At 42.0% G+C, this 14,432-nt stretch overlaps 1 protein-coding gene across 1 annotated transcript in view; it reads left to right on the forward strand.

Moving 5' to 3' along the window:
* Positions 1-1,611: 1,611 nt before the first annotated feature.
* The window catches only part of Afg3l2 (AFG3 like matrix AAA peptidase subunit 2), a 44,709-nt gene continuing 31,888 nt past the window's right edge, over positions 1,612-14,432 (forward strand). The window contains exons 1-5 of the mRNA XM_027920269.2: positions 1,612-1,841; positions 7,040-7,139; positions 7,513-7,590; positions 9,797-9,903; positions 10,014-10,166. Coding sequence (XP_027776070.1) covers positions 1,725-1,841; positions 7,040-7,139; positions 7,513-7,590; positions 9,797-9,903; positions 10,014-10,166 — 555 coding nt within the window. The 5' untranslated portion in view covers positions 1,612-1,724. The remainder of the gene's footprint in view (positions 1,842-7,039; positions 7,140-7,512; positions 7,591-9,796; positions 9,904-10,013; positions 10,167-14,432) is intronic.

A 14,432-nucleotide genomic window follows, 5' to 3' on the forward strand; every position in this document is an offset into this window, starting at 1 on the left:
GCTGAGGTGGAAGGACTCCACACCCTCTATGTACAAGTAAACAACCTCCATATGCTGGGTGTAGTCCTAACACAAGAATTGATAAGTAAATTAATCATGCTAATAATGATTACCCAAGAACTTGCCAAATCAATCAGAAGCACACGGCTACATAGAAGCATGTGGATACACGGGCGCATCAAACTCCTTCTGGAAAACCAGGCCCACAAGCTTGTCAAAGACTCCAGACTACCAAATGATGCCTCCTCACTTGAGACCCACAAAAAGAGAGGCACCCTGACCCTGTCACCCAGTCACTCCTTGTCATGAGCTCAGGAAAATTACCATAGCAACCAACTCTGAATTACTGTCCTTGGGCTTCAGCAGAGTGGTTTCTTCTGCCTGTGAGGCTCTCACAGCCCACTCCAAGCTGCCATCTCAAGCTGACACTCCAATATGACACTAATACTGCTGCCTTCTGGATCTTGGCTTAGACTAAGGTCTGTGCTTTGTCAGCTCTGGGCCCTCAACAAGTCCTTTGGCTGGTTCCTGGTCTTACCTGACACCTACAGTCAGTCTCATTCATAGTTGCTCTCTGCCTGCCTCTCAGTCAGCCTTCTAATACCATGTACTTGCCTTAACCGTTTCTTAGCCTTTTGTTAATCTACATGTATGACTGTGTGAAGTATGATGTGTGACTTGAGTGTTACAGATATTAGAAATTAAGATTGAAACAAATCAATCTGATTTCCTGGTTAATGAATACCAGGTGCCCACAAGTATGCGATGAACTGCTGCTGATGAAAGTGGAGTATCCTGTGAGTTTATTGTTATTCCATAAATTCTGACATTGCAGAAAGACACAAATGAGTTTGTCTCTGTTGATGACACAGCACACTTACCACAAAGGGATCCCCATGGGCCCAAGTTAGAGGTTATAGTCTCAACATTTTGATTATCGCGTTTAGATGGCTGGTTTGTGACTCTTTGTGTTGCCTTCCTAGGAGTTAGAGATGTGTTGGGGCATCTTCGCGGCCCGCCACCATGTCGGCCAAAGGTACTGAGCCATATGTGGCAAATGACAGTGAATGCTAAGAGGACAAAGACGACACGGAGCCCTCAGTGGAAAAGATCCTTTCACCCACGACCCCAGCAGCCTTTGCACTTCTTTCTTGCCCTCCCTACCCCCTCCGGTGCCCGCTTTCTCCCTCCCCGCGACCCCAGCCTAAAGGTCCAGCCCTCACGTCCCACCTCCCGCCACGGCCCAGCCCCTTAGGGCCGGCTTTTCAAAACCCCTGCCGACAGGCCCCGCCTCCGCACGCCACGCTTCGCCCTCAGACCCCGTCTCTCGCCACGCCCCTGCCCTTGGGTCTCGCCCTCCACGCTCCTCCCTCTGCCCCTCCTCCTATCACGCTCTCCACGCATTAGGTCCCGCCCTCCACGCCCTGCCCTTAGACCCCGCCCCTCCCTGCCCCCTCCCCGCCCCCCCTCACGGCTCCCTCGGCCCAGCCCTCCACGTTCCTACCCTTCGGTTCCGCTCCGAGGGGGACGTCGACGTCAGCACGCCGGGGCGGGGCCGAGGCGGACGCGCGCGTGGAACTCTGGGGCCCGCGGCAAGCTGCTGGCTTCCAGCCGTCGCGCGTAGCTTTCTACAACCCGAGCCCTCTATCCGAGCCGCCTCCGCACCTGCGCGGCGCTCCGGGCGGAGTGGGCCGCTCCGGGAGGAGTGGGCCGCGCCGGCCGTCATGGCGCACCGCTGCCTGCTGCTGTGGGGCCGCGGCGGCTGTCGGCCCCGCGGCCTCCCGCCGCTCTTCGTTCCCGGCGGCGGCGCGGGCCCCGGCGAGCGGCCCTGCTTGCGAAAGGTGAGTCCCGGCGCCCGCCCTGCGCCTCTCCTGGGCCTGCTTCCGGCCCGGAGGCAGCATCAAGGTCACCGCCCCGCGGCGCGCGGGTCCTGGAGAGCCGGGCCGGCCGCGACTGGCACCCACGTGTGCCGTGTGCTGTCCGCCGGACACGCTTGTCTCCAGAGGGTCGGAGGCTGCGCTCGGTGGGCAGCCCGGCGCCGTCTGGCCCTTGGCGTGAAGAAGCCGCCTCGCCGCGCAGGGCCGTGCGCCGCACTGCGTAACCGCGCCGCCCTCGGGGCGTTGGGGGCGAATGCCGGCCCGCTAGGCCCGCGCGCGGCGGCCAGGGGTCTTTCTGAAGAGATGGTAGTGCTTGACAGCCGTGCAGTCACCTGCCTCGGGTCCAGGTCAGCAGTGTCAGTGACACAGCTTCCTGCTGCCGGCTCCAGCCTGCGCTGGTTTACCGGAGGTACGCAGCAGGTGGTCGAGGCCCTGGGCTCCGTCGCTGGAACTTGGGTGGCCACTTACCAGCCAGATGCCCTTGAGGAAGTTGGCTCAGCCTTTTAAATGGGGGAAGTAATAGTACAGGATCCCTCAGTATCCGCAGGGAATTGATCCCAGGACCCCGGAGGGTACCAGAGCCCAGGGATGCTCTGAGTGTTTGCATATATCCCAGGACCCCGAGGGTACCGATGCTCTGAGTGTTTGCATATATCCTGCCCATGGTCTCCCATATACTTTATTATTTTTTTTAAAGAGAGAGAGAGAATTTTTTTAATATTTATTTTTTAGTTTTCGGCGGACACAACATCTTTGTTTGTATGTGGTGCTGAGGATCGAACCCGGGCCGCACGCATGCCAGGCGAGCGCGCTACCGCTTGAGCCACATGCCCAGCCCTCCCATATACTTTAAATCATCTCTAGATTACTTATACTATTACAATGTAAATATTATGTAAATAGTATACATCGTGGTGTATAGGGAATGACAAGGAAAAAAAGTTCTTTACAGATGCGATCCCTCTTCCCCCGTTCCCATAATGTTTTCAGTCTGCCATTGGTGGAATCCAAGGATGTGGAGAGCTGATTGTACTTGCATTTATGATTTTTACTTGTATGCCAGTCTTGTATTTATTCCGTAGTTCTCTTCATCTTTTTTCTTATTCTCTACTGCGTTGCACTAAGCCTTTTTCAGTTTCTTGTATTGTGTCCATTTTCTTCTTTTCTGGTTTAGATTTTTTTCCTTTTGCTCTAGTGGACGTTGGTCTCAGACGTACAATGGGCAGGTAGGAATCTACCTGGTGAGTTTGCAGTTTTTATGGCAGGAATCTTACCTAAAAGACCTTTCTTTGCAATGGCACTGTTGGCCCTGTGAATCACCAGTGCTGACAGCTACAGCTAATGGATTGGGAGAGTAGTCTGTGCCATATTCCCTAGCATTGAATGGGGGACACTGGGGCATTACTGTGCTACCTATGAGGGAGTCTCATAGGACAGGTTTTCCTTCATGCTACTGTTGAAGATCAGACAGGAGTATTATTCTCACAGTATGGTCCCTTGGAAAAAGATTTTGATGTGTTGAGATACCAGTTCTCAAGTGTTACACCTAGAGGAAATGACTGATAAAGCAACTGAAGACTTCATATTGTCAAACATAGAAGCTGATCCTCTGAGATGAAGTGCTCTAAGCATAAATTTTGTGAATTGGTGTCTCATGTTCTTTGACAAGACACCCTGGGCTTGGGTTGGGTATGCAGAGGAGAAAAGCTTCATTGATGATTCTGTTATAGAAAATAACCTCAGTGAAAAATGCGGTCATGGGGATTATCACTAGGTTAGTAGGAATATTCCATGTCAACGCAATTTGAAAATAGAGCATATAGGGGCTTCTCAATTCAACAAATATTTATGGAGTGCTTACCATATGCCCAGTTCTGGTATGATAAAGAACCTTTTGTATTACCTCCATGCCACTCTTGATTCCATTATCAGGCAGCCCTCCATATCCCAGGGTACACTCACAACAAAACTATTTTTTAAAAAATAGCATTTGTACTCAATAGATAAAGGTTTTTTTGTCATTCTTCCCTAGACAATATAGTATAACAACATTTGACATAAAATTTACATTGTATTATTAAAGTAATCTGAGGTGATGTGAAGTATACAGGAGGATGTGTATAAGTTTTAGGCAAACATTGTACTATTTTAAATAAGGGACTTGAGCATCTGTGGACAGGGGGTCCTGGAACCCCTGAGGAAACTGAAAGATGAGACTACAGGTTTTATATTTTACAAAAATACAAATTTGTAACTGATTTGTTCTCAGCATTTTCTTCCTTGTGCTTCTGAGTTTCCTAGGAGTGGAAACTGGTTCTGATTACCCTTTGGACTCCCCACACCGAGTAGTTGTTCAGGGCATGAGTGTCAGTTGTTGACTTGTCCTGCTTGAAAGACATTGTAATCTATACTCTTAATGAAATTGGCACTGGGAAAAGCTTTATTCACTTATGATGTGTTCTTATCCAGTACCAGTGATTATTTCACAGATCATATGTTTCCATGGCTTGGAAGGTCCAAATACACCATAAGCTCCAAATTCTCTCATACCAGCATTGTGGTCAACTATGTATGTGTAGTGTTTTGGGCCCATTTTGTAGTTAAAATTGTGTATTTATTTTGTGTTGAATCAGCTCATTCTTCTTTTTTTTTTTTTCTTTTTATTGGTGCATTGTAATTATACATAATAAACCAGGCATGGTGGTGCATGCCTGTAAGTGACTCAGGAAGCTAAAGCGGCAGGATCACAAGTTTGAGTATAGCCCGGGCAGCTTAGTGAGGCCTTCAGCTATTTAGTAAGACCCTGTCTTTAAAGAAAAAAAAAAAGAGGGGGCTGGGGATGTAGTTCAATAGTAAAGCACCCTGGGTTCAAATTCCAGTACCCACTCCCCAAAATTATTTATAATGGTGGGATTCATTAGATTCTTTTTCATTGTGCCACATTCATACATGTACATAATAACATAATTTGATTAATCTCATTCCCCCATACTTTTCCTTTCCCTCTCTTTCCTCCCCCTCATTTTTAAATTTATTTTTTATTGACATTTTTATTCACATACCATAAAATTCATCATTTTAAAGTGTACATTTTGGGAGTTTTAAGATATTCACAAGGTTGTACCACCATCACTACTATCCCTAATTCTAGCACAGTTTCATCACTCTAGCAAAGCCCTATAACCATTAGCAGTTACTCCCAGTTTCACCCTAACCATCTTCCCAGGCCTGGGCAACTCCTAATCTACTCTATGGACTTGACTTTTCTGAACATTTCACACTAATGGAACCATAAAATATGTGATCTTTTGTGTCTGCTGGCTTTCACTGAGCATATTTGCAAAGTTCATCTATGCACTGGTATTTCAGTACTTTTTGTGTGTGAATGTGATTCCATTGTATGGATATACCACTTTTTATCTGTTCACCAGTTGATGGACATTTGAGTTGTTCTTCTTTTAACTATTATGAATAATGATGCTCTGAACACTTCTATAAAGCTTTTGGGAGGACATACATTTTCAGGTTTTTATTTTTTATTTTTTTAGTTGTAATTGAACATAACATCTTTATTTATTTATGTTTATGTGGTGCTGAGGATCGAACCAAGGGCCTCGCCCATTCGAGGTGAACGCTCTACCGCTGAGCCACAACCCCAGCCCTCAGTTTTGTTTTGTTTTGTTTTTTTAATAGGAGTGGATTTGCTGGATGCTGTGGTAACTACATTTAACATTTGTGAATCTGCTAAACTGTTTTCCATTGTGGCTTCGCTGTTTCACGTTCTCACCGACAATGTACCAGGGCTCCCATTTCCCCACTTTTTTACCACCACTTGTCTTTTTTTATTATAACCATCCTAGTGGATGTGATGTGGTTTTATTTAGTTTGCAGTGTTTTATTTTTCTCATCACACTATAAAGGAGGCAAATAATGGTGTATATTAATACAGGTGAACATCACTTTAAACATTCCTATTTGTATTTTAAAGCTTGGCCCCATCCCTACCCCCTCAAAAATGGTGGTGAATTTTCACTTTGCAAAAGGAGAATATACCTGAACTTTTTCACAGATTTGGATATATCCTCTCAGTGCTCTTGCCATTGATTGCTTTTAGTTGTACAGTTAAAAATTTATTAGAGAACTTACTTGGTTTGTTTATATTATACTTGGATTTACCTAGATTATGTTTACAGACAACATTTTAGCAACATGTTATGTAAAGCAGAGATGTATGTGTAATGAGACTTGTGTAACCATGATTCTCACAAGGATGTAAATGTATCAAATATCTTTAGCAAATGTTGCTAGTATAAGGGTAATCACTGATTTTGTGTCATAACTTTCTTGAATTAAGATAAATTTAGTATTATCTTTATAAGTGGCAGTGGTCCATAATTTCAGATAAATATCTTGCAGTATTGGCCCTAGCTGGGAACTTGAAAGGCTCCCAAAGGCCATGTATTATATTAAAGGCTTGGTCCCGAGGGTGGTAATATTGGGAAGTGGTGGGACCTTTAAGTGAGGGGATCTAGTGGGAGTTCCTTAGAGCTCATTAGTGATGTACCTTTGAATGGATTAGTGGGACCCTGGCTCCTTGTGCTTCCTGGCAGTGAGTTGAGTGGTTTTGCTCCACGACACATTCCCGCCATGATGTGTCACTTTTCCACAGACCCAAAAGCAACAGGGAAACTTCCAACAGATTGAAACCTCCAAAACTGAGGCGAAGCATAAGTTGATTATCTCAAGTATTCCATTTTAGTGATGGAAAACTAACCACCAGTATTATGGATTCTGACAATGAGTCAGCATGAAACAGCAGATTTTCTGAGTCATAGTTTTATCTTTTGAATGCTACAAGTTAGGTGAACATTGCCAAAGTGAATGTGTTTTCAGATAATTATAATTGGGCTAGAGTTCTAAATTATGTCTGACTTTGAAGTATTCTTATCTTCTGGATAATAATGTGTTGTCTCCTGGTTCTATTGCTGAAATAGAGTAAGAAGTACCAGACAACCCTGGTCCTTCCTGAAAGGAGTCACTATGCTACATATTGCCACCCATGGAAGGGAAACTTTCATCTACTTTGTGATATTAGGAAATAATATTCTTTCACATCTTTTATCTTGATGTAACCCTCGTGCTTTTATTTTGTCATGTTGCAGCTTTATCGATGTGCTACAGCTCAAGCAACAACCAGCAGAAATTCTCTTCTGATAGATGTAATTGCTGCTTATCAACGATTCTGTTCTCGACCTCCCAAAGGTAAAGCCTCTTAGGTATTCCTGTAATGTTCTGCATTTGTTAAAGATGTGTCCTGAGCATGTAGTGACTCATTTCTGTCTTCTGTACCTACTCCTTGACCTCTGACTCAGGTCTTATCATAGTCCTGAAAATGTGGCACCTTCGAATGTAGTGCTTTCATATGAAGAAATAGGCATGTAAGGAAGCTTTTTTTCTTTAACATCTGTGGGTTGTTAAACTACATATTTAGACTTTAATGTACTTGTACACAAGAAATGTAATACCTTTAGCTTATCCTTTTTAATGATATGTGAACTGTTTTAAAAACAAATGAACATACACAGACCTGATGAATTTTAGTTTGAGCACGTGTATATTTTTCCTTTTCTTATAGGATTTGAAAAATATTTTCCTAATGGAAAAAATGGGAAAAAAACTAGTGAACCTCAAGAAGTTACGGGAGAAAAAAAAGGTACCTTTTAAAAGATTATGTGTGAGTTTGGGGTTGGGGCTGTAGCTCAGTGACAGAGTGCTTACCTGGCATGTGTAAGGCAATGGGTTCTATCCGCACCACATAAAAATAAACAAATAAAGGCATTCTGTTCATTTACAACTACAAAAAATTATGTGTGAGTTTTGTTTTTCGTAATAACTGGTGGAGGTTGTTCCACTGAACAAAGAAAGAGTTAATCACTTGTGGAACTATAGGTTATGAGTACATAGAGAATTTTCAGGCCCTACATTTCATTTCACCTTAATTATCTGTTTATACTTTCCTGTCATTTTTCAAATTGAAGTAATTTAAGGTCCCTTAGGAGATACTGACTGATCAAATTAAGACTCTTTGGTAGATACAGATAGCTGACATAAAATTTAAACCATTGAGAAAAGCCTTAGAAAGCTAATACATGCAAGATATTGGACACATATTGTGGTACAGTGCAGTATTTTAAAAATTGATCCTGAGCTTTAATTGAACCTATCTTATCTTGGGGAGTCAGAGAGGGTTTTTTAGGGCTGGTTGATAAGCGGGACAGTACGGGCTCAGAGCCTCCTGCTCCCATTTCACATGTACAGTATTACAATGCCTGGCATGTGCTGGCTTTCAACTGGCTTCCTTTCTTTTTAGGGAAATGTAAAGAAAAATGTGTCAGCTCTTATGGGTTCTGTTGGTGGTGCTGGGGATTGAGCAGGGCCCCACAAAGGCTGAGTAAATCATTCAGCTGCATCCCCAGCCCAGCCCAGCCCAGCCCTTGTTTTTAAATGAACTTGCCATCTAGTTGAGAGACAGATATATGCTCAAAAAATACGAAGGAGTGAAAGGAAGGCCAGGGAATACAGGGAGTGAGGTGTGCTAGTGTGGGTGATGGTGGCCAGGAGGCTGTGGGAGGGAGTATTGGTGTCATGGGCAGCTGCTACAGGGTTTTCCAAGGGTATGGCCAGTATTCTGGGTCTTGGTTTGGGAGTAAATGAATGATAGTAGGTATACTTTAAATACAACCTGTTGCCTAGATGTTACCTTGTCGCAGAGTAGTTTGGAATTGTCACCCAGCTGAGCAATGTGATGATTCTGTTTCCCAGTCCTATGCCTTGTTACAGGTGGGCCTGAGATCATACACCTCACACCTCTCTCTGCATGAAGCACAGGTGGTGAAACCACAGCTTCAGGTGGCCACTGAGGATGGCAGCACCTGTGGTCTCCCCTCCTGCTGACTGGAAGGGTTTGATGGTAGTTGAAGATATTAGTATGGTATTTGTAGGTCATCAACAAAATGAAGAGGACCCCCCCCCCCCCAAAAAAAAAAAAGGGTGTTACTGACTGTATTAGTTTGTTGTTAGGGGTGTCGTCATAAAAGATCACAGCCTTTGGCTTTGGCAACAGAAATGGATTGTCTCATTCTGCATGCTAGAAATCCAAAGTCAAGACATCGGCAAGTTGGTATCTTCTTCTGAGAGCTATGAGGAAGAATCATTGTATGCTCGTAAAGGGCTATCTGCTTTCTGTGTCTTCACTTCGTCATCTCGGCATGAGTGTCTGTGTGCAGATTTCCCCTGCTTATGATGATGCTAATGGATTAGGGCTCATCCTGATCCCTTCATTTTGACTTGATTACCTCTATAAAATCCCTGTTTTCAAATCAGGTCACGTTCTGAGGTACAAAGGGTCAGGACTCATTGTATAAACTGAGGGATGAGGTGGACACAGTTTATCCCATAACAGTGACAAATATCAGATTCTTGCACATGAATTACGTGTGGATGAGAGTGGTTTATTTTGTGGTGCTGAGCTATGCCCAGCCCAGGTGAGAATTACTAATGTCAGGCCTTCCCATAGAAGAAACTTGACAGTGTTTACTTTGTGGAACTGGGGAAGGGGAGCAATTACTTTTTAGCTTTGAAGGAGTACTCAGGAATTCACTTTCCTGAGTATAAATCCCACCTGTCACTCAGTGTCACTTGACAAGGCAACAAGCTAGTCAGTAAGTCAGATTAGCTCCATCTTCTTCTGTAGAATGGGTATAATAGTTCTTGGATTATTGGGAGTTGTGCACGTTTCTCGAAATACTATAAATAAAGTGTTGATCATTTGACACAGTGTATTTTGTTGTAGGTCCTTTATTACACGCATACAAAGAAACCTTATTGACAGGTAGGGTGCCCTGTTTTGTTTATGACAGAATCAAAAACAGCTGCTACCCCACGCTCATCTGGAGGAGGAGGTGCTGGTGGAGGAAAACGCCGCGGCAAGAAAGATGATTCTCACTGGTGGTCCAGGTTCCAGAAGGTTTGGTTCTAAACTATGTGCAATTTTGAGGTTTTGATGTGGCCCCAGAGTGGGTTGGGAAGGGCGTTGTCTTGCATGGCATAGATCATATTGTGGAATTTCATTCTTAGGGTGACTTTCCCTGGGACGACAAGGATTTCAGGATGTACTTTCTCTGGACTGCTCTGTTTTGGGGTGGAGTCATGTTTTACTTCCTGTTCAAGAGCTCTGGGAGAGAAATCACATGGAAGGACTTCGTCAATAACTATCTTTCTAAAGGAGTAGTAAGTATTTATGAATTGGTGGCCACCATGTTTCAAGAGGTGCAGTTCAGGAGAGAGCAAACAGTGATAAGTAGCAAGTTGGCTAGACCTGTCCGTCACAGAGTTCCTTTGTTCATGTTCATGTTGGTTTCTCTAATGACAAAAAGTGTGGCAGTCAGAAAACATGTTCATTATGATCCGCAATCCCCAAACTTACCACAGCATCCTTTTGATGCACTTCATATTAAAAACTGGTGTGTTTGGAGGCACTGCTTCTATCCGTGGTCCTGGCAGTCTCCCATCTGTTTCTGTCACTACTCACCTGCCTCTTCCTGCATGATGATGTGTGGCAGCCTCTCTCAGCTCTTTTATGTCTCCACTGCTTCTAATTAATCTCCAATGACTTGAAGCCAGTCAGAGCTATAAAGTAACAGAGAGGCTCCATGTGTGGGCTGGGTGGAGCATGTGAACTTTGGAGTCGCTAGTCTGCTGGGAATCCTGTGTATATGCCAAGTCTTTGACCAGGTAAGACCATGTCTCAGCACATTCACAATACCTCCACTTATAAGGCATATGTTATTTTATGTATTATTAAGAAAAATTTAATAAGCTGCCAACGAAACTACATCATGCCATTGATTGTGAAATGGATCCCAACTTCTAAGAGGTTAAAAAATATGGAAAGTGTGCATCTTAACATTGATGAATGTCATGCTAATGGAGAACCAGGACTAGGCCTGCTGGGTAACCTGAGAGAAATTAGCCTTGCAGTGCTGGAGTTTTTATCAGTGAAATAGTAAAATAAACATGGTAATGCTTACTGAGGAAATGTGAAAAATAACTTAATTTCTAAAGGTTGTACAAGAGAGTGAGGATAGAACTGGTTAACAAACCCAGATATACACTATTATCAAGAGATCATTGTTCTGAACGAAACTTTTATCTGAGGCCAAGATACCTAGGTAAAAGATGAAAGTTCCAGTCGAGTCCAACAAAGGATGTAACTTACGTATAAAAGACGAAATACAGATGAAGGGGGCAAAACAGAAAAAGGAAAGCATTAGGCCAAACTTAGCTTCTTTTAATGCAAATTGAAAATAAGAAACCAGTTGTGTATAATTATTAATGAAAAAATAATACCCAACACTGACAGGGTACATGAAATAGGCAGTCATACAGAGAATTGGACATTCTGTATAAAGTCTTAAAAATCCTTACATCCTCTGAACCACTTCAGTGGTTTAAACATAAAGTGGTTTAATCATAAGATGGATTCACAGGGTTATTCATTCCAGTGTTTAGTTAAAGAAAACTATAAGGGGCTGGGGCTCGGGCTCGGGCTCGGGCTCGGGCTCAGGCTCAGCAGTAGTATACTTGCCTGGCATGTGTGAGGCACTGGGTTCAATTCTCAGCACCACATATAAATACATAAATAAAGGTCTATCAACAACTAAAAAAAAAGTATTTTAAAAGAAAACAATAAAGAGGAAACAGGTAAATCTTCAATAAGAGGGAAATAGTCAAGTAATAGTGCTGAGAAAGCCTGTTTCCTTTTCCTATCTTGTTCAGAAATCACAGAAGAATTGAATAGTGATGATTATAAATGCTGATTTGCTCTTGATCTTGAAGCTACCAACATTTACCTATGTGACAAATGTCTAGTCCTTGTAGATACCTTGTTTTTACTACATTGAAGAAGTATTTTAGGTTACTTTTAGAGTTGTTAGGAATGGGTATAGAATTTTTTTTCCCTTGTTTTGACCATTTAAGTGTTTTTTTTTTTCTTATTTGATATATTAACTTGGTAGAGTAACAATTTGTTAATAATAAATCATGATTTTATTTATCTTTTTCATGCTTTTTATCTTTGTTTTTCTCAGTTCTTGTTTTTAATTCTGGTAAAGTACATAAATCCTAATTTTACCATCTTTTTTTTTTTTTTACATTTTTAAGTGTACGGATATTAAATACATCCATAAAGTACAGCCATGACCAACATGGACCTCCAAAACTTCATTTTTGTAAACTGATTCCCATTGAACAGGAATACCACTCTCCCCCTTCTCATGGCCCCTGGCAACCACCAACCTACCTTTGTCTCTAGAATTCTGACTACTTGAAATACCTCATATAGATGGAATCATGAGGTATTTGTCTTTCTGTGTTTGGCTTATTTCTCTTAGTATAATGTCCTCAAGGTTCACGTTTGTCAGAATTTCCTTCCCTGTTAAGGCTGCACAATGTTCAATTATGTGTATGTGCCACATTTTGCTTTTCCATTTATGCTTTGATGGGCACTGGGTTGCTTCCAAGTTTTAGCTGTTGTGAATGGTGCTATGAACATAGGTATCCCAATATCTCTTTGAGACCCAACTTTCAATTATTTAAGATATATGCAAAGGAGTGGAATTGCTGGATCAGGTGGTAATTCTGTTTAATTTTTTGAAGAACCACTCCACTGTTTCCATAGTGGCTGTGCAATTTAACATTTCTCTTGACGGTACGCAAGCTTTCCCATTTCTTCGCATCCTCACCAGTGTTTGTTATTTGTTTTCCAGTAGTAGCTGTCCTAGTGGGTGTGAGGTAGTCTCTCACTGAAGTTCTAATTTGCGATACCCTAATGATTGATATTGAGCATCTTTTCATGTGCTTATGGCCATTCATGTATCTTTTTTTGTATGTCCATTCAAGTCCTTTACTCATTTTGAATCAGGTTATTTGCTGTTGAGTTTTAAGAGTTCCAGTGCATTCTGCATATTAATATCTTGTTAGATATAAAATTTGCAAAAATTTCTTCCCCTTCTGTGGGCTGCCTTTTTACTCTGTTGATATTGTCTTTTTTTTTTTTTTTTTTTTTTTTTTTAAGAGAGAGAGAATTTTTTAATATTTATTTTTTAGTTTTTTCGGCAGACACAACATCTTTGTTTGTATGTGGTACTGAGGATCGAACCCAGGCCGCACGCATGCCAGGCAAGTGCGCTACCACTTGAGCCACATCCCCAGCCCCTTGATATTGTCTTTTGATGCACACACAAAAATAGGGCCTTGAGCATTCTAGGTAAGCACTCTATCACTCAGCCACATCCCCAGTCCTTTTCATTTTTCATTTTGATATGGTCTCACGAAGTTGCTAAGGCTGATTTCAAACTTGCAGTTCTCCTGCTTCAGCCTCCTAAGTCTTTGAGTTTACATGTGTGTATTGCCTCACCGAGCAAGGCACAAAATTTTAAAATTTTCATGAAATCTAATTTTTCTATTCTTCTTTAGTTTCCGGTACCTTTGGTGTCATATCCCAGAAGTCATGCCAAATCCAGTCTTATGAAGCTTCTGCCCTTCATTTTCTTCTAGCAGTTACATGGTTTTGGGTCTTCAAGTTAGGCCTTTTTTCCATTTTAAGTTGATCTTCATCTGTAACTTTATTCTTTTGCGTGTGCATATTCACGTTTCTTAGCACCATTTGTTGAGAAGATGGTCCTTTTCCCATTGAATGGTTTGACACGCCTTTGAAAATCATTTGTATATGAGAGAGTTTATTTCTGGGCTCTTGCATATTTTAACTTCTTGAATCAAATCCAGGGCCAGCACCCTAGGCAAATGTTCCACTATTGAGCTATTTCTTGTCTTTTTCATTCTATTCCATTGTCAGTTTTTAATGCTAGTACCTTACTGTTTTGAGTGCTGTAACTTTACAAGAGTGCACCACAGCACTCAGCTGTTATTCTTTTTCAAGATTAGTTTGGCTCTTCTTTGAAATACCATATAAATTTTAGGGTGGGTCTTTCCATTGCTGGGGGAAAAGAAAATCAAGGGACTTTCATCAGTATTGCTTTAACTCTGAATTGCTTTTAGTATTAACATTGTAACTGCATTAAGTCTTTTAATTTGTGAATGTAGATGTGTTTGTATCTTTAATTTCTTTCTAAATGTTTTTATCATTTCATTGTACAAGTCTTTCTTCTGCTTAAGTTAATTCCTAAGTATTTTATTCTTTTTGGTGGTGTTGTAAGTGGAATTGTTTTCTTAATTTCCTTTTCAGATTATCCATTGTTAGTGTATATGTGATTATCCATGTTAGTGTATAGATATGCTTTTTATTTTTGCATGTTGACTTTGTATCCTGCTATTTTGCTGAGTTCATTTATTAATTCCAGATTTTCTGTGTGTGCTGTCGTTGGGATTTTCTGTATGTGTAATCATGTCATCTGCTAACAGATATCTGGCACGTTCCTTTCTAATTTGGATGCCTTTTGTTTCTTTTTCTTACCTAGCTCTGACTAGAACTTCCAG

Source organism: Marmota flaviventris, chromosome 16 (genome assembly GCF_047511675.1).
Source record: "Marmota flaviventris isolate mMarFla1 chromosome 16, mMarFla1.hap1, whole genome shotgun sequence".
Taxonomy (NCBI): Eukaryota; Metazoa; Chordata; class Mammalia; order Rodentia; family Sciuridae; genus Marmota; species Marmota flaviventris.